At 31.2% G+C, this 21,415-nt stretch overlaps 1 protein-coding gene across 4 annotated transcripts in view; it reads right to left on the bottom strand.

Annotated features, from left to right (window-relative positions):
- Positions 1-313: 313 nt before the first annotated feature.
- Positions 314-21,415, bottom strand: part of LOC143079782 (protein-glutamine gamma-glutamyltransferase K-like) — a 90,803-nt gene continuing 69,701 nt past the window's right edge. For all 4 annotated transcript variants that reach the window (XM_076255371.1, XM_076255372.1, XM_076255374.1 and 1 more), the window contains 11 exons: positions 19,079-19,339; positions 17,039-17,157; positions 14,963-15,070; positions 10,067-10,244; positions 8,338-8,473; positions 6,478-6,581; positions 5,876-6,118; positions 4,309-4,587; positions 3,612-3,772; positions 2,489-2,625; positions 314-636 (listed from right to left, as the gene is read on the bottom strand). In XM_076255371.1, the coding sequence (XP_076111486.1) occupies positions 477-636; positions 2,489-2,625; positions 3,612-3,772; positions 4,309-4,587; positions 5,876-6,118; positions 6,478-6,581; positions 8,338-8,473; positions 10,067-10,244; positions 14,963-15,070; positions 17,039-17,157; positions 19,079-19,339 (1,886 nt within the window). In that variant the 3' untranslated portion in view covers positions 314-476. The remainder of the gene's footprint in view (positions 637-2,488; positions 2,626-3,611; positions 3,773-4,308; positions 4,588-5,875; positions 6,119-6,477; positions 6,582-8,337; positions 8,474-10,066; positions 10,245-14,962; positions 15,071-17,038; positions 17,158-19,078; positions 19,340-21,415) is intronic.

The following is a 21,415-nucleotide window of genomic DNA, read 5'->3' as shown; positions in this document are numbered from 1 at the left end:
TCATGAATGTTGCTCCAAAATATTTAATATGTCAATTTGGCAGCTGAAATCATCGATGATGTCTTAAGTAAGGTTATTATTGTCCCATTCAAAAGTTAATGCCAAGTGAGCTACAAATTGCATGGTCAGTAGTATTTTCATTGAAACTGTGTCGAAATAAACTGGTAGTATTTACTGTATTCACTGAAATAATTTGCTTCGAATAACATATCGATGTTATTTGTTGTAGCTGTTATACACATTGGCAGTATCAGACGAATACATTTCTCGTGTAAAGTTTCAAGGAAATATATATCATTCAAATTTTCTAAAATTATTGCATCAATAATTTTAATAAGTATTTTTTGTACAAATCATAAAGAAATAAAATGAAATATAGTTAAAGGTACACTTAGCATGTTATATTTGCAAGAAACACCGCAGCTGCGAAAATCAGATCACAACCGAAAAACCTGTTCAGAGTTTTATCACAAAAATTAAGATTTATTAGGTTCTCCTGATATTTCTACCTCTGTTACACCAGTGACATCACACAATTGTTTACAATGAAAATTCGCAATAATTTCTCTTCTCCCAGCTCTTCTAGGCTTGATTTGGATCGTTTCTCGAATTTCTTCGTTGGGATTTATCGGTTTTCTGCAATAAATCAAACTTTTAGTAATTCTACAAATAAATTCTTAACAACATATTGTTTCATATGCTTCAAGTTAGGCATTACATTATGGCATATTAGTTTTCATTGAAACTTCAGTATCATTCAGATATATAACTGTATATTTAAATACTTTATACTTTCATTTAAGTTAAAAGAATAATATTTATCCATATCCTTTTGACACATCATTTCTGCTTCTTTGAGTCTTCATAATAACCCTTCATGTTTTATTACCTAGATTTGTATCTATTAAAACCGAATTTCAGAATATCGATATATTACTGTGACGCTGAAAATCATTTTATTATACAAGGGTCCATGTGACTTCATATACTGCATTAATATACCTGACATGCGTGTTTCGTTCTTCGTTCAAAAGTTTTTGATTTCAGATTTCTAATTTTTACATAATTTGTTATTTTTTTTTTTTCATCTTTTTTGTGTGGATATGATGTAAACGGTTGATTACAATCCAAGTGCTCTCGTCACACGTTACTGTAATAAACTTCTGTATGTGATCGTCTGAATGCTTGTATTATTTTGAAATTTTACAATGAGATTGACGGACTAACCAGACCATGGTATTACTCCACGCCTATTGTTTTTCTGAACATGTGTAGTCTGAATGGTGTCTAGCAAGGAATTCCACTCAAAGCGGTTATTGGCCATGATAAACTTTTAGTTATGTAAACGTGTTTCATCCGTGAAATTGTTTTTTTTTAATATTTATTGATGTAATTAACTCCACTAAAACGAGGTATCTGTTTCAAAAAAGTTTTATTTTTTGCTATTAAAACATTTCTTCTAATAACGTTTAAAACTAGACTTTGAAAATGCATAGCATCTCTTGAAGGAAGCACTTGTTTTATTGTAAGCAATAGCAATAACCAGAAGCATTTGGGTTAAACACCAACAACAACCGAGAGAGTATATTTACAAATTATCAAAACCCCCTCCATCAAGAACAGAACAATCCACGCTAATTGTTTTCTGGTCGTTTGTAGTGTAAAATTAGCTTCATCTTGTAGTGAGATAAGAACGGCAATAAAAGCGCTGTTTTTTTTTATTTGCTGTGCATACACTGATTTTGTTTCGTGGATGGGTATCCCATGTCCTTGTTTTTCTATTAGGCCTATTTTCGGTGGCTTAATTCTGTCTCAATTCGTAGACAAATTATCACAATTAGTATGAACCATTTTTGTTTTTATTTTTCTTTCATGATTTTTAATAATCAATAGTCCTGCCAAATACGCAACAAACAAAATGACAGATGTACGAAAAACAGCAAATGTACGCTTCCGCAAAATAAATGTCAAATTCTCTTTAAAGGCTTCCTTTGGCATATATATGTACTCCAAAACGCCATAAAAACTTATGTTGACATATATATTGTCCAAATTTGATACAAAGTTGATAAAAGTTTCCCTATAATCATTTCCATTTCCTATTCTCATCAACAAAATGTCTACTATTGGCATAATTGGTATTCTCCTTTGATATGTTAGCACTGTACACAATCAATGAGAACGTGAAATAATATTTTTTTTGTGAAATTTAGAATTTTGTTTTAGAAAAATACAAAGAAACTGTACCTAAAAGTTGAAAATCATGATCTTCAGATGATAAATAAAACGAAATGTAATTCTAACAAAAAAGGTCATAGATAAAAAAAATTGATAACAACACGTTTATTAATTTCATGCGTCCGAAGCGCTTTTCTTGATTTACTTTCATCATGAACGCTCAACAATGGGAATTGCAAAACTAATAAAATGTTTCGAAAATGTCATAGCAAAAACGAAAAACAAAAAATAAAATGAGTTGTGTACTTACTTTATCTTAACAGCACTGACTTTCTGCATACCTGGTCCCTCAAGATTTATGTAACCCCCAGTTAGAGGGATTGACAAAGTATTTATAAGCTTCACTATAACATCAAAAGGTTTTCCGACTGTTGCATTACCTTCAGTCTGAAATTATAAAATAAAATTACACTTTATTATATGTTTTTCAATTTGATACATGCTTTTTGTGTTTTTCTGTAAATGTTTGCTTGTTCTGAGATTGTAACACAGTGATGACTGCTGTAACCATATTTTGACTATTTTACCTATTATGTCTGTTTTGTTCACGCATCGTTGTAAACATAACGGAAATTGATGCGACTGCCATACAAATGAGAGGTTAAGCGCTATAAAACAGTTCAATTCACAATTTTTCTACATTTAAAAAAGCTTGTACCAAGTCAGGGATATGACAGTTGTTGTGCATTCATTTGATGTGTTTTATCATTTGATTTTGCCATTTGATTAGGGACTTCCGTTTTGAATTTTAAAATAACTAAGACATCAAATCGGAATTCAGAAATGACCAATCTACAGATAAATTACTTTGTCTGTTCTAAAAGAAACTGTATTTCTTTTTTCTTATTCATTCCACTGTGCTCTTAACTGATCCTTGTGATTAAGTTTGTCTCATGTGTACCTAATTTATGTTCCAGAATCATATTAGGTAATTACTAAATTTGGTTTCCCTTATGAATAAAAAAGATGTATACGTCACTTATACAGTAAAACAAAACCGCATCGAACCATTAAAACGAACTTATAATTAGGGATCACCATAGAATTTAAATTGATTGACGTGACTAGTATCCATGTCATGTGTCTAGTTTGAATTCTATATGAGTGTTCATTCGATGAAACTTATATTCATTTGGAGTTTTTGGATTCGAGCGTCACTGATGAGTCTTTTGTAGACGAAACGTGCGTCTGGCGTATATACTAAATTTAGTCCTGGTATCTATGATGAGTTTATTTATATCATATAACTTGATATGCTGACAATTGTTCACGTAATTTTTCTTTTCATTTGTTCTGTGAGTGAATGGTTTTTTTTTATATTTATTTTGAAAAAAAAAACCCCACTCTATTGACATCATTAGAAAAGTACATACTTTAAGTTCCAAATTCGGTCTCTCACATCTGATTATTTCTCTACAAATATATTTCTGATTTGTCTCTTTTACATTTGCTATGATGTAAATGTTCACATGACTGTCAGTATCAATTGAACTGATATAGTCTGAGGCTTTCAAACTCAGCTTTGTTTCATTTTCTGAAGAAGAAAAAAATCACATAGTTTTTTCAAATTACACTACTGTCAATTATCCTGCTTACGATATGTTAAGAACATAACATATTCTTTCCCACTTTAATATCTTTAATGGGTCATTTACGCTAATATGTTACGCAACTTCTTTCATTTGATTAGCTAAATACCCTCCACCAATAATGCAGTTACTTTTGTGAAACAGAAAGAAAGTTTTATGTTCTAGGTGAGCAAGTTGTTTGTTACTATTAGTTAAGAGATATTATTCTGGCTTCAGGTTAACTTGATCATCGTATCTAAATATCTGATTTTGTGTAATAGGATGACCTTTTTTACTGAGACATTAATGGATCTTTTTTTAAACCTGATCCATAGTTTTCATTTATATGCTTACAAGTAAATGTAACGCCAAAACTCCTACCGATAATTTTATTGCTGAATCGAATATTTTTTGTTAATAAACAACTAGATACTTCCATTAATAAACAGTTATAACTAATAGTACAGTTGTATAGTGGCTCCGTTTTATAAGGGTACGTTACCTGCACTGGGTTCAAGGACACTTGCAGCTAGACTATCTTTGAGATCATTGGACGGAACTGCAGTATACTTGGTTGCTATTGCGGTAATATAAATATCGACAACTCTCGACTCCTTGCCGATATTCTTCATCTTAACTTCTACATCGATGTCACCATTCTTTTGTACGCTGCCATTATAGTTGAATTCTATATCGTCAGCCGATGGGGAAGCAACTTTTATATCTTTCCTTGCACACAATTTCTTTGCTAGTTTAACGGCTTCTTCAAGTTCGGACGTTCCTGCAAATCATCAATGATGAAATAACTTACAGATTCTAAAGTGAATCGACTTCTGTTTGATACTCTGATGCATAGAGTTTTAAACTATACTTCATTTCAAATTTCCCTAATTATCATTTCATTGAATAGTTGATATTTAACAGTATTAAACTTACCACAGCAATGAGTGTCTGATTATATTGTGTTAAAGTGGGGATGTGGTATATGTAAATCAATCACTCTATATCAAAATAATCCCTCGCTATCTTTGATATTGCCATCAAGTTCAGTCTTTATATTTAAAGATATTTTTTTTAGTAAAATTATAGAAATGTCTAAATAATTTTAAAGCGCCAATATTGAAGTCATACTTTTAATCTTAGCGATAATCAGCTAATGTATTGAAAAGTTTCATGAACATTCATTCTTTGAATATTTCTACAAGATTTATTTGTCTGTATAATGAATATAGGACAAATGTTATAATCAAAATGACAAAGAAAACAACAAATAGAACTGAGTTAATACAGTATAGACATTAAATGATTGCAGACAATGGATTTATATTCATATAATCAAAACCAAAACGATTGTCCATTATTGATTGAACAGTTCAGAATACTGAAAGAAACAAACAAATTTGCATTTGGTAAAAATTGTATGATCGTAAATAACTGCAGAAAACTTATTTCACGTTAAAGAAGACTTATTTTTAATGTTATCATTCACAAAATCTATCATGTACTAATACTAATATTACTCCTCTTCTCTTTGAATTGATGTGAGATACCATTCATTTTGAGATATTTAAATGATTCTTTTAACATTTCTCATCACAAATAACGATGTCAATTCTTATAATCAGTTAATGCCAATTACAAAGAAGTGATTGTGTTACATCAAACTAATTCTTCAACCAAAATCTGGACCATCATCAATGTTTTTCATAAACTAAAAGTAACGACAATCTTATTCTAACAACGATGTTTTTGGAACATGGAAGCTGTCAAGTAATAAATTACACTGTGTATGCTCTTATCAAAAAATAAATCTACAAGATTTTTCAACCAATGAAAGGCCGATAATTCAAAACATAACACTGGTTTTCATGGGACTATTCTATATTTAAAAAAGAAGAAATAAAAACGATTACATTTTTTGTATCTAAAACATTTTTTTTAAAATACGGCTTTTTAGAAAAATTCTCCTATAATTGCCACTTGTCATTGAACAAAAAATAATAATGCATGACCTCATTCTTTTATAAACATTAGATAAATAATGTCATCCTGCACAGTAATAGAAGTACCTTCTGCATATCTGTAAGAATTTGTCACATCTTCTCTTGAAATTGTATTTACAGCTTTTGTACTAAGATACCTTCCTACAATAGTTTTTTCTTCAGCAATAGCTTCCATATTCCCCTCAGCGTCGATTGTCCAATGAATTCGGTCTCCGTTCACCTCAGCGAACAAAAACCTTGTATCAAACCCAAGATACAACTTTCCTTGTTTTATTGCTTTTACTGAGGCTGGGCCACAAGTAAAAACACCTATAAAGATAAAACACACAGCATTTTAGTCATAAACGTTCCATTGTTTTTGATTCCGACTAGTAAGATTGCAACTCGTTGTGGCAAAGCTGCAATATAATGGTTTTGGTTTTACCCTACAGGTACCTTTATCTATATCAATACTCATGTCCTTTTTTCTGTATGATCAAAATTGCTACTTTGATGCAGATAAAAAAGAATGCACTTTAGACGCAAGTATTCTTTTCTATGCTATATTAATTATGACAGATTCCAATTTGAGCTTTTTCTAATTAGTTATTAAGTAAAATGTACCTCTTCATTTTACAATTGCACAATTTCCAACCAGTTTACTAAAAATTACATATACAAAAACATACCTTCATTACATTCTTGTGGTGTTGGATCAAATGCTTGCCATCCATCATAACCATCAGGCAAGTCTGGTCGTTTGAACCAAGATTCATTCCAGACGTGAAAATCCCTGACATAAACAATATTAAGTAATAAGCATTTTCGTTTAATAGATAGAAAGCTTTATACTTGATCATTCAAATGAACAACAACAATATTTTGTTTTAAAATTTTAAGTGGCATTGTTTCATGGTAGAAGAAGATAACCTTGAAAATAAATGTCACATAACATACTAAACCAGTGCTGTCAATCAGATGAAGTTTCATTGAAAAAATCTGAAGATCTGATAACAAAATCATCACCAGTCTCAAAAATGATAGGCCGAAAGGACGTTGTGAGTTTCAAATCAAAAAGTACTCCGAGGAAAATTAAAAACGGAGAGTCCCTATAATCAAATGCAAAATCAAAAGCTCAAACTCATCAAACGAATGAATAACAACTGTCATATTCCTTACTTGGTACTGGCATTTCATTATGCAGACAATGGTGGATTGAACAAGGTTTTAAAACTAGTTAAACCTCTCACTTGTATTAAATTCGCATCAAATGCCATCACATCGACAACGATCCGCGAAAAAAAAAAACCGACACAATAGGGACAAATGTCTAAATCAGGGGCACGTAGAGACTTTTGTTCGTGGTGAGTTTTTTTTTTTTTTTTTAAATACCAGAACAGTCGTCTGATCTGTATTTTATTTATAGACGTGTCCTATTCCCTTCCATAACATTTTGATACTAAGTAAGTTTCGGATTTGAAGTTATTAGATTTCATTTGTGTTTTTATCCAGCTTGTATATAAAAAACGGATTAACGAACTTTTGAATATCAGTATACTACTATAAGCTTTATTTTTTCGGCACACTTAATGATTCATGATATCGAATAAATGTTCAATTCGTCTTCGTTTAGTTATCATCCATTTATCTATATAACATATGAAGGGGTAGTGAAATAATACAATATTGCAATAAACATGCAAAAATTATACATAAAAATGGTCCCTTATTACTAAGCCAGGCATTACAAAACCAACATAATACATTTTTATTTTGAAATTATACGTCAAGTATCTTCATATATTTTCAATAATTACTTAACCAAACAATAACATACAAAAACACAAAAAGCACCGCATCTTAATTGCATACCAAAAGTTGTTTTATGATACCATTTCTAAGCAATTTATTCCGGCAATATTTATGCAACCCTAATGCAACTGTAATAATCGGCAATATTCGAAACAGTGGTATGAAATTTATATGCAATTAAACGTCATTTGGAGCATGTATATGTTTCTACATGTTCTACAAAGCAGACAGATTCTTCAGTTAGAATGCTTATAAAAAATAAGTATGCAAATAACGCTATAACTCTAAAACAATTAATTCTTTCTAAACAGCATGATTAAGAAACCAAAACCTCTTAAATCATGATTATATTGTACAGTTTCAAATAATCACATATTACGAATTTCATCATATCAGACGTCAATGAGGCTTTTAATCTGCTTTTAGTATGAACGCAGTATGCCTTACATTTATAGTGCAATGCTTTGACAAAACAATATCATTTCATGATATGATTAGATTTGAATTTTTGACAATCATTTTGATTAATCACATTTGTGATAAAGTGCAGCTACCTAATACCATGTTGCTAGTTCCCTGTCAGATTTACAAAGTATAAGTAAAGGCAGCAGTAGTATACCACTCTTAAATAGTCATAAATCGATTAAGTGAAAAAAAGTCAGTGTTCCAATCTAAAACCGAGGAAAGCACATCAACTATAAGAGGAAAACAACGAAAACAAAACGCCAATAACTTACCATATTGTATCATTCAAACGTTTTCTTGGTTTGTTGTCAGGTGACCAGAAATTGTCTATTTGAGTACTGAAATCGCTGTCATGCGCTGATATGAAATTTGTGATACAGCGTGTGGGTATTCCAAGCGCTCTTAATGCTGAAATGTAACATAAAAAATTTGCACATTTACAATCTATGGTGACTTTAAAAAAAAATATTTTTTAACCGTTCTTGTGGATAAAATATGAACAAATCAATTTGTCAAAAAATTAAAAGCGTTTCCACAGCTCACACTAGAAATTCAGTATAGATCAAACTACTCGGTTTTGTGTTTTTCGTTCTCTTTAGTACATTTTTCAGTGTACCGGTGAAGGACTGTCGGCTCCTGATTTAAGGTAATATTTTCATAATGACACATTCGCATGGATTTGTTATCTAATATCTAATATGGCAAGAAAATGCTAATGTTTGACCACATAAATAAATCATTTTAACTTCTATTCTGCATTTGTCTTTCGTAAATTGGGTTGGTGACCTTCGGCTGTTGTTTTGTTTACTCTTTGGTCATGTCGCTATCTTTTTGATACATTCCTTATTTCCATTCTCTATTTTATTTCATTGAAGTTGGTTGCACATGTGATACATGTACCAAATTGATGAAAGATTAACCGAATTATATTACCAAACTATTAAGATAAAACACAAAATCACGTTGCTGTGCTGTTGATCATTAAAAGTATATAACGATGATTTTTAAGTCATTATCCATTTACATATTTTTTGTAATGTAATTGATACCAGAGCAATAATCCATATAATTTAGTAACATATACATTCATTGCAATAATATAAAACAATGCAAGTTGCAGTTTTGTAAACCATATCTTAATTTAATCCAAATGAAGTCATCCAATGACATAGACATTTGAATGGTATTTCAACATACACAATGCATGAAATTGATTCATTAATCTTTTTCATCTATATAATATGCATCATGAAATTAATTGGAATATTCAGGAAAGTAATTGTAGATATAAAAATCCAAAATTTTCAATTATATCATACTTTTTATGCTTCTGCTTACACAAAGCTTTGTAAAAAAAAGAGAGTGAAAAAACATGTTGTAATTTTAACAAAACCGTTCGATTATGTTGAGCATATCACTGAAATCAAAAATTCTTCTAATTTCATTTGCGAATAAATTGTGCAAATACTGCATTCTTTACTACTGAAGTATATTAAAGAAGATAACGTGTGAAATTCGCTTGCATCGCCTTTGAATGTTATGATGACTATCTGTAGTCTAACAAGAATCTGATTGTTCACCTACAGAAATTAGAGGTATTATTCTCTATCAATCTTTAACCCGCCGCGGTTTGGCACCTGTTCCAGGTCAGGAGCCTCTGACCTTTATTAGACTTGTATGATATTTTCTATTTTAGTTCATTATTATGTTTAGGAGTTAAGTGTGACGTCTTTTTTCACGGAACTAGTACACAATTTTATTTAGGGGACAGCTGAGGACCACCTCCGGGTTCGTGATTTTCTATCTTCGTTGAAGAACTATTAGTGCATGGCCTTCGGCTGTTATCTGCCCTTTTGTCGGGCTGTTGTCTCTTTGACATCTTCACCATTTCTATTCTCAATTTTATCATTAATCAATCAGATACGTTCCTCATACATTAGTTATTAATAGTTACGAAACCTGTTTTTGCCAAAAAAACACAAATAAAATTAAAGTCCAAACCTGTAGTTGCAACAGCAGCGAACGTCCAACATTGTCCATATTTTACTCCTTTTCGTTTTTTTAAGTATTCTTCCAAAATTGCTGAACTTCCGTTCCATGCATATGGTGCTACTCCGTCGTCGTATTTACCAGAATAGTTACCGACTAATATTCCTCCATCATGTTCATTGTTATTGATCTATTTAAAACAAGAATGTGTCCAAAGTACACGGATGCCCCACTCGCACTATCCTTTTCCATGTTCCATGGACCGTGAAATTGGGTAATTATCTAATTTGGCATTAAAATTAGAAAGATCATATCATAAGCAACAAGTGTACTAAGTTTCAAGTTGATTGGACTTCAGCTTCATCAAAAACTACCTTGACCAAAAACTTTAACCTGAAACTCCCACTTTCATTTTCTATGATCAGTGGACCGTGAAATTGGGGTCAAAAGTCTAATTTGGCTTAAAAATTAGAAAGATCATCTCATAAGCAACAAGTGTACTAAGTTTCAAGTTGATTGGACTTCAGCTTCATCAAAAACTACCTTGACCAAAAACTTTAACCTGGACGGACGGACGGACGGACGGACGGACGGAGCCACAGACCAGAAAACATAATGCCCCTCTACTATCGTAGGTGGGGCATAAAAAATTAACTGATGTAACTAGGGTAAATCCCTCACATTTTTTTTAGAATAAGCTCACATCTTGTGTTTCGGAGTTTATTTTGAAAATAGTAATACCAATAATAACAAGTGATTCATCTTCACTTTATTTATACAATACATTTTCTTATCCACTCATTTGGTAGTCTCTCTTGCGAAAACTATTTATTTTTCTGTGACAAGTTTTGAGACCAGCGGGTCTTTTCACAAAATAAATCATAAGAGTAAAAAAAGTCATACACGTTTCAGTTTAACTTACGATAAATTTTAGTCGTAAGATTTCTTTGTGAAAAGAGTCGCAGATGTTTATCACACAATCGTATCTCTATCTTCGACTTTTGAAATATCAATCCTATAAAACATAGTATGACAGCAAAAGTCAAAATATAAAAATAAAAAGATTCCACTCCTCTTCCATCATTATTAAGTTTATATGTTCTGAAATACCTATTTTCTACTTTTATACTGAGATGATCACAATGGTTTAACAATTAAATGTTATTAAACGGGATATTTTACGTTCTAGTTCTCATTACTTCCGCTGGATGATATACAATTGAAAAATTGTTACTTTTTTGTTTAAAATAAATTTCCACGCACCTCACTTTTTCACAATTATCAGTGAATTGTATACATTAGGATTGATGAAATGAAGGTTGTAAGTGTAATATTTTAATAACAATCATTTCAATAAACAAATATAGTCCCCAAATACAACAAACATTCTGAATGTTTTTGCATATGCAAATAAATGTACTACATATATATCGACAAGAACGTTAGACAATCTTTCAATTAAGAATGAGGTCTGTTGAATTTTCACACATATTGGATAAGAGTTATTGAAGACCCATTGGTGGTCTTCCACTGTTGTCTGCTCTATTGTCAGGTTGTTGTCTCTTCGACACATTCCCCATTTCAATTCTCAATTTCATTATCATAGACAATCTAGTGCTGTTGAATTTGAAATGTTTTATGGTGATTCTACTAATATTGTTAGGTAAATTCCGTTCATAATATTTATTTGTGGATGTGGGTGCTTAAAAGTTTGCCAGTTCAACTGTAAGAAATCAAATACGTCTTTTAGCATTTTCTGTGTCGAGAAAAAAGTAAAATCACAAAAATATTGAACTCCGCGGAAAATTCAAAAAGGAAAGTCCACAATCAAATGGCAAAATTAAAAGCTCAAACACATCTAACGAATGGATAACAACTGTCATATTCCTGACTTGGTAGAGACATTTTCTTATGTAAAAAATGGTGGATTGAACCTGGTTTTATAGCTAGCTAAACCTATCACTTGTATGACAGTCGCATCAAATTCCATTATATTGTCAACGATGCGTGAAAAAACAAATAGACACAATAGGTAAAAATGTCAGAAATAGGGGTACAGCAGTCAAAATTGTTCAACCAAAACGAAATTCGTACTTGATATGTAACATCTTCTTGCATATAAAAAAGATTTAATAATAAAAAGATTCAGGCATTACAGAGGAAAATTTGGAAAACTGAAATTCAAAATTATTTTGAGTTCTACAGGTCACAACTTCCTCCAAAATCGAAACTTAAAACTAAAAATATCTGCAGCTTCTTATTGTATTACTATCAAAATTTCTACCAGTAATACCGGTACGGTCGTCTGCCATATTGGGCCGTACGTGACGGAAGTTACGAACAGCCGCTTTCCCCCAGTGAATATTATCAAACTTGATATATAACATTTTGTGATCAAACTACATGTATGTAAGAAATATCTAATTGAACGAATCAGGCATTATGGAAAGGAATGCAAACATATTATTCCTTTTGGTATCGCCGGTATGAAGCTAAAAACAAGATTTTAATTTAGACAGAGACTTTCTATTTGCAAAGTTCTTATCTTATCCATACTTAAATATTTCAATCTTTTAATGACCTTTCAAAATCATTAAGCAAACGTGATATTTGAACTTAATTGAATCGGTTAAATGCTAATATTACCCGCTTGTATTACATGCTGGACTGTCATTATCACCAAAGGTCAAACGATGGTTAGTTAATTATAAATCGTTTAAATGACTATAAAAAATGATATTACCACTTAAGAATACACTTTAGTTAATAGTATTAAATGTCATCAAGCAATTTAACTGCCATCTAATAAGACAAATATTGTTGTATGAAGGAAGATGTGAATCGTTATGTGATTAAAATTCTAATAATCCTTTGACCCAAAAGGAACAAAAAAATCAAACCCAGGATATATAGCAGCGACTATTGAAGAAAAAGACAGTCTAATGGTGTCATCAAAAGCTATTCAAAAAGTTGACCTAAAGATCATTAACTCGTAATGACTTATGTTTTGGTTAAAGATTAAACATGATTTGTACATTATAATTGTCATTTAAAAATCCGTTTGCAATATTTCTATCATTAATCATCAGTTTAGCCTTTCTTTTAATGTTAACAAGTATATTATCAGTCAGGTAGACATAACGGTAAAAGAAAAAGAAAAATTATTGCAATAGCAAGCAGACAACGAACGAATTGGGACAACCAAAACTTTGCGTCTGAATAGATGAAATCAGATTACAAGCAATTGTATGTTCATAATAATAAATTAACTGTTAACAAAACTTGGAATTTTTAAAAAAACGACGGCTTTTCTGCCTCAGGAATAGATTACCTTAGCTGTATTTGGAAAAACTTTTAGGAATTTTTGATCCTCAATGCTCTTTAACTTCGTACTTTATTTGGCCTTTTAAACATTTTGTAATTCGAGCGTCACTGATGAGTCTTTAGTAGACGAAATGCGCGTCTGGCGTAAGTAATTGTTTTAATCCTGGTAAATATGATTAGTTTATTAACAAGGTTCAATTATCCCTAAAGGTTTATTCATATATTTTTGGAACTATCTGCTTTCTTTTACGATACTGTAATACGTTTGTATATAAGGGAATGAATACATCAATTAATTCTACACTGTCTCGTTTTTCTCAACATACTACTTGCAGTTAAACTTTCTCATATACAACGGTTAATTGTTTTATTGCCATATATTACTGCTAATTGACTGTACAAAATGATATAACCACTTAAGAATACACTTTAGTTAATAGTATTAAATGTCATCAAGCAATTTATCTGCCATCTAATAAGACAAATATTGTTGTATAAAGGAAGATGTGAATCATTATGTGATTAAAATTCTAATAATCCTTTGACCCAAATGGCACAAAAAAATCAAACCCAGGATATATAGCAGCGACTATTGAAGAAAAAGACAGTTTAATGGTGTCATCAAAAGCTATTCAAAAAGTTGAACTAAAGATCATTAACTCGTAATGACTTATGTTTTGGTTAAAGATTAAACATGATTTGTACATTATAATTGTCATTCAAAAATCCGTTTGCAATATTTCTATCATTAATCATCAGCCTTTCATTTAATGTTAACAAGTATATTATCAGTCAGGTAGACATAACGGTAAAAGAAAAAGAAAAATTACTGCAATAGCAAACAGAAAACGAACGAATTGGGACAACCAAAACTTAGCGCCTGAATAGATGAAATCAGATTACAAGCAATTGTATGTTCATAATAATAAATTAACTGTTAACAAAACTTTGAATTTTTAAAATACGACGGCTTTTCTGCCTCAGGAATAGATTACCTTAACTGTATTTGGAAAAACTTTTAGGAATTTTTTATCCTCAATGCTCTTTAACTTCGTACTCTATTTGGCCTTTTAAACATTTTGTAATTCGAGCGTCACTGATGAGTCTTTAGTAGATGAAATGCCCGTCTGGCGTAAGTATTTTTTTTTAATCCTGGTAAATATGATTAGTTTATTAACAAGGTTCAATGATCCATAAAGGGTTATTCATATATTTTTGGAACTATCTGCTTTCTTTTACTATACTGTAAAATATAAGGGAATGAATTCATCAATTAATTCTACACTGTCTCGTTTTTCTCAACATACTACTTGCAGTTAAACTTTCTCATATACAACGGTTAATTGTTTTATTGCCATATATTACTGCTAATTGACATTTCAATACACTGGTTTTCTCCCGTAGATAATGAACTCAATTTCAATGCCGCCGTTCTTGTGAACCTAGACCCCAATTCGATTCATACCAACGTCGGAATAACAAATGTACACATTTGTATAAACGGGTTTTGAACAGGCTTAATTTTCAACTTACGATATGAGATATCGGAATTAGTATCAGAGATCTTATTCAATTATGACTTACAACACTCGATATTGCACGGACAACCAACAGAGGGTCTCCTCTAGCAGAGTCTGCTAACTCTGACTTTTCAAGCATTGCAAGAGCTGCCATCAAACACACATCGTCAAACTACAAAATTGTAAAGTAATATTTTCAATATAGATTGGCAGTACACATACATGGAATGTGAATTTGCACAAATGATAGTTAAGGTTATTTCATAATATGTTATCTTCTCAAGCATTGTCAGAAGACTAATAAAATACAAACATTCCACATGAAATACAAATCTATAAGCAACAACTGCGAGACCTATTTACTAACAAAAACATATTTCTTAGTACGTGTGTTCATATTTTTTTATTATTTAAATCACAACTACTATTTCAGTACTGTGCAAGAATACAGATGTTCATGATTCGATCAAAAATAAAAATTTTACAGTTTCTTGAAACCCCCTTATGTCCATCTTTTTATTGACTTATTGAATTCACTCAAATCTCAACTAAAACAGGTATTTACTAATTCCCTTGCATCTGGTCAATTCTAATCATAGTTTTCTATCACTCTACTGACATCACACAAATGTTCTTTGTTATTGAGAAAATACAAGAAGAAGCGAATTTCTTTTTAAGATCTTATAAACGCTGCAAGAAGTGTCGAAATGCAGTAAACAAACCAAACACTGAAATAAGGAGATTAATGTACTCAATAAACTACATAGGAAAGAATTACCTAAACTGTGTTTGGCATAACTTTTCTGAATTTTGGGTGCTTATTGTTTTCCAACTTGTACTTTATTTTGCCTTTTTAACATTTTTCAATCGAGCGTCAATGAGAATTTCTTTTCTATTCTTCGCTATTTATATATATTTCTGAGTCCAAGCTCTGATGTGTATGCATGTTTTGTGTTTGTTACATAACTTTCCAACATACTCTGTTATTTATATTAACAGTATCATTTATATGTTTCATTGGTAGCTGTCCCATTAACGTGTCAAATCGGCTTTAAATATATATAGCACGAAGGGTGATATAAGTTTTACATACGCAACAAGAAGACGGCTTATGTTTTTAAATATATACATTTATATATATAAATATACATTTCTACTTTCCTCTACTGTAAAAATGATATAAACATAGTGGTAACGTGTAGCAGTTTTGTGATTTTAGAATATGTTGTTGCTTCTGATTGACCAATCATTCTTAGATGACAAACTCATGTGTAGAACATAAATGAAAACTATGCAATAGACATGATAAGAAAGCTGTTGAATGAAATAAAGAAATATCTTTTTGTCATATATTTTGCAGGACGTTTAAACGTATATAAGACTGATGTTCACTTTATTCTTCAATCACATGTTGTTCTGAATAAGCCATAGATATACTAGATGAGCAAACAAGCGTCCTTGTAATTCAGAGTAAATTAGCCTATTGATTTCACACAAAACTAAGATAGAAAGGTAAATTAAATTTGAGTACCAGCCCTTTAAATGCTCTTTTACATGTTAAAGATCAATTAATTTATAAATTGCAAAATTCACAAAAATGCGTAATGCATATTAGAGTGAAGATGTAATTGAAATACAAAATTGAGAGCTTAAGTGTTTGATGCTTTTCAGACTAAAGGATACTATATTTAAATGGAGTTGTCTCTTTGGCACTTATGCCATATCTTTTCATTTCTATTGTAATGCCCAGTCGACAAGCCTTTTTTCTCTTTTTATGTACATTTTAAATGAACATATTGGGTATATTCAGGTCAAATTTATTTCATATACATGTATAGGTTAAACAAATATGTTAATCATCCTTTTTACATGTAAAAGAATGAGTTTTAGTTGATCCAATCAGTCAACCAAATGGTTTACCCTTGTTTTACTATTATTACTGACATTCTTATCTTTTGATAGCTGAATACACCTAGTTCATGCGTAATCAATCTTAATCAAAGGAGTTTGAAGGTCTCATGAATACGAATTCAATGAGGTTGAATTATTTACAGAAATATTCGATGTTGACGTCATTCAGAAGTATGTTTATTTTATGAACGTTTTCTAAAAACGATTTTTCGATGGAGAACTGGAATACCTGAGCAAAGTTCCATGGTCTAACACTAAATTTTCCAACCGTTCCCATCCATATTCTTCCAGTTTCATTTAGTATATACTCTTCCCTTTCATTTTCGTCTTCAAGGAACACCGTATCAGCTGATGTTAAAAAAACAACATGTGTTTGAAATCTGATTAAAATAGACAAGATATTGCGTATAAGAAGCATATTTGATGAACAAACTTAAGAAAATCATAAAGAGTAATGATAGATGGTATAACTTTTCGGAGAATAAATTATACATTGGTGTCCAAAATGTAGTCAAAGTTCCGAAGTAATACACACCGAATGACCGCAAGTTCTGGTGGATTGTAACAAGCACTTTTCTTGAGATATTCTTCCGCATGCGTTAACACAAATTTCCGGTATTCTTGATTTGTTATTGATATATATATTTCTCACGACAAAACAATTTCATATCATTTATCTGTGTTTTAAAAAAAATATTTTCATAGATATTTATTTATGAAATTAATTTCTAAAAGGCGATAAGGAATGTTATTTTGCACTGGATAATATCCGCGTTATTATAGGAAATACGCTCGGTTATCAGTCAAATACGCAAGTCACATGGGCAGAAATGTCTGTGGCAACAATACACTGAAATTCCCTCGCGGTCATCCGCTGTAAACATCATTTTGGAGCAACAAAATGAAATCAGAACATACTAGAAACTTATATCTTTTACGGTCACTTTGCTAGATTTTTTTTTCTGATTAACAAGTTTCGGTTCATACAAACAAATTGATAAAACGGTCAAAAAATTGAAGACTTAAAATTCGTAGGTTTAAGACATTGCATCTTTGAAATTTACATTGAACATATGAAAAAAAAAATTGGAGGTTAAAAGCAATTGTGGAAATCAAAGATGTAAAATAATGTTATATATATCATAAATATTTGCTCTAAATATACAATCAGGGCACAGTGAATCAATTATTAGTTTGGAATGTCTAAATAACGTCAATATGAAGATCAAACAGGATGACATTAATAACTATAACAATATTCTAATTTCATTGTTTTGGACATAAATCTTGATAAAGTGTGAATTGATGGGATATCAATAGTCAGTAATTGCAAAATATCAAGCAAGTCATCAAAATGTCCGCATTAAATCTCTATTCAGTCGTCGTCCATCATTTTCTATTCATGGAAGCCAGAAGATTTGTTCCTAATAAGCTCATAATTCATCCATCTCTTATAACATGCATGAACAAATAACAAAGACAACGGACTATCTCAAAATGTCTAGCAATAATTTAACAATAACATTTCATTTAAGAAGACCGATAAGCTACATTTGACAGATCAGAAAAAGTAAAAGATCATTGATTATAGGTCGGATTCTGTAATAACTACCGATTAAAACGTATTTCATGTACACATTTCAGTTCTGTCGATACGTAGCGGAAGTACGTGTCATGCGGTTGACATCGAGGTTATGGCTGTAAATGATCACAATGAACTTTGATATATTCTATCTTAGGAATAACAGAAAATGTGTAACCATGTCACTACTTATTATTACAATATGTTTCGAGAAAAAGAATATAAGTATAAGCATAATAAACTGACAAGCGAAAGCGATAAATTTAAAAATAGTAATTAATAACTATTGTACTTTTACTGCCCTTATTTCGTTCCTATTGTCAATGAAACAGAAAAAATACTGTAGAGAAAATAAATAAATATTAGTTTTTTCACACTTTAAAAAGTTTGTTAGCGTTTACGCGTATTTTTGTCTTTCCGAAATCAACTTAAATTACAATATCGATATACAAGTCAGGAATATTACAGTTGTTATCCATTCGTTTTTCGAGTTTTTGATTTTGCCATTTGATTAGAGACTGTCCGTTTTGAATTTTTACCTCGGAGTTCAGTATTTTTGTGATTTTACTTTCTACATTAAAATACAGCTTTCGTTAGTCGAGTGAAGTTCAATATTTCCTCGTCAGCTTTACATAGGTTTAAAACACAGTACATGATAGGAATATAGGAAAAAACCATTGTCCATACCTCCACACCAAGGATTAAAAATAATAAAGATGTCATCAGGGTGAGTATAGCGGTACTTCTCTTCTCTCTTGTCATTGTTTCTGTGAATAGTATCGATGTACACTGTGTATCTCCCAACGACACAAGACGATCCGGTGCAAATCTTTAGACTGACTTTTTTGTCCTCGGTTGATGTTATCTGATAGCCCCATTCTCCAGGCTGAAGATTACGAACTTTAGTTACTGGTATGACAGTATTCTTACTTTGCATAGGCTGGCGCCCTGAAATAAAGTTCAAAATAGGTGTTAAAATAGTCAAGTGTTTTATCACTACTGACAAACTCTACGACACTTACTAGATCAATTCATGAACTCGTATTTATAAAAATAAAAAGATCTGTGTGATTTACATTGAGACAACTATCCACCAAAGCCCAAATGATACCGTACGATCTTCAACAATTACCAAACACTAATACTGCATAGTAATCTTTAAAAGGCCCCGAAATGACAAATGCAAAACAATTAAAACGAATGTGTTTCCATGAAAAAAAAAAATTGTCTACAGTTTCTTGCAATTATTATTGAGAGTTTTCATTATTATTTTTTTTAGCATATTACAGTTTAAAGACAAATATGATTATATAAAAAAAAATCGAATGGCTGTATTAAACAATTTGACTCTTAATTTCAAAAAAGTGTATGAATAATGATTTTTCTTTCGTGACATGCTTATTATATATTTTATAATAACCATAAAATCTTTACATCTTTTTGAGATCAACAGTAAATAATTAATCAAAATCAAAACTGATTGTAATTTCAAATGAAATATATTGAAAATTCCGAGTAGTGGAACACTTTTGAACTATGTACCTGAAAAACTTAATAATTTCTGTTGAAATGCAATTTAGCTCAAATATGAAATGAAAAATAACACTTGTTCTTGGAACAACAATCAACAGGTACTTGAACAACAATCAGCAGGTACGTACCGCGAGTGATAAAGAAATGAAAACCCCAAAAGGGCTTAAAAATTTAAACCATCAGAACCTGTTATGGTCGATTTCACCTACGGTAGTTGAAACCCTAACTTCACCAGAATTACAACTAAAACTCATTTCAACCTGAAGAAATATGTTGGATTTGAAATTTACAACAATAGTTTTCAGATTAACCCCAATCTTATCTATCCTCATACCTGTCAAATGAGATATCATGTTTAACTTATAAACAGACAATCTGTAATGGATATCGTTCTTCCGTATAATTTAAAGCTCTCATGGCCCCTCTTTCATATTATCAAGAAGAAATGATTGATCGAACTGTCTTTTTACTCATTTAGTGCAGTAATCGGACTCTCCCAGATTTACAGTTTGCTTAAATTTTGAAACAAGTTGCCTTTTTTTCCAATCGTCTAAATTGTCACATGACAGTCATTTAATAAACCACTGAAGTCTCTGAATAACAGACACATGTAGAATAAGCCCTTTTTATTTGTTTGAAGTGCGAATTTAATAATAGTGAATCTAGTTTAAAAATCTATTGTTTTGCATCTCTAGACTTGCAAAAATCTCAAAATCTTTGCAGTGCAATGCATAATGATAACTTCAAGTTTTGAATTTACCGAATCATGTAAAAACATTATCATTAATTTTACTTTAATGAATATATGGTGGCAACTTTCAGATGTATCACATCTCTATTACCGGTTATATGTACTACACATAATATAGGTAACACAGATTAAATTTGCTGCACATGACTGCAAAAACGACTTTGTTTAGTAATGACAATTGGATCAGCAGACCACAATTTGCTGTACATGATAGCAAAACAATTGTGTTTCCTGTCAATTGAAAAAGCTAGAAACAATCTGATGTACACGATAGCAAACTAGAGCTAGGCTCTCAAGATCCTGTATCGCTCACCAGACTCTACTTGGATTTTTGTAATCATATAAAAAAGATAAAATTTGGCTATAAATTAACACCACTTGACCAGATACGGAAAGGAGCATTCATGCTATGTTTAGTTTCATTCAATTCAGTGGTTCTCTAAGTAGAAGACTTTTGTATGCATTTCCCATAGGGTCCTATGTTAAACAAAGGCCCTCGCTGGTAGCCATCTTGGATGATGGATCGACTAAAAAGTAACAACTCTTGGTCAGCACCTCATAAGGAACATTCATGCCATGTTTGGTTTCATTCCATTCAGTGGTTCTCTAGAAGAAGTTCAAAATGTAAAATGTTTACGCCGATGACGACGGACAGCGACGGACGACGGACACCAAGTGATGAGAAAAGCTCACTTGGCCCTTTTGGCCAGGTGAGCTCAAAAATAAGAATAACGTTTTAG

Source organism: Mytilus galloprovincialis, chromosome 6 (genome assembly GCF_965363235.1).
Source record: "Mytilus galloprovincialis chromosome 6, xbMytGall1.hap1.1, whole genome shotgun sequence".
NCBI lineage: Eukaryota > Metazoa > Mollusca > Bivalvia > Mytilida > Mytilidae > Mytilus > Mytilus galloprovincialis.
The sequence above is the reverse complement of the archived record's forward strand: the minus strand, read 5'-3'. Positions and strand labels throughout refer to the sequence as shown.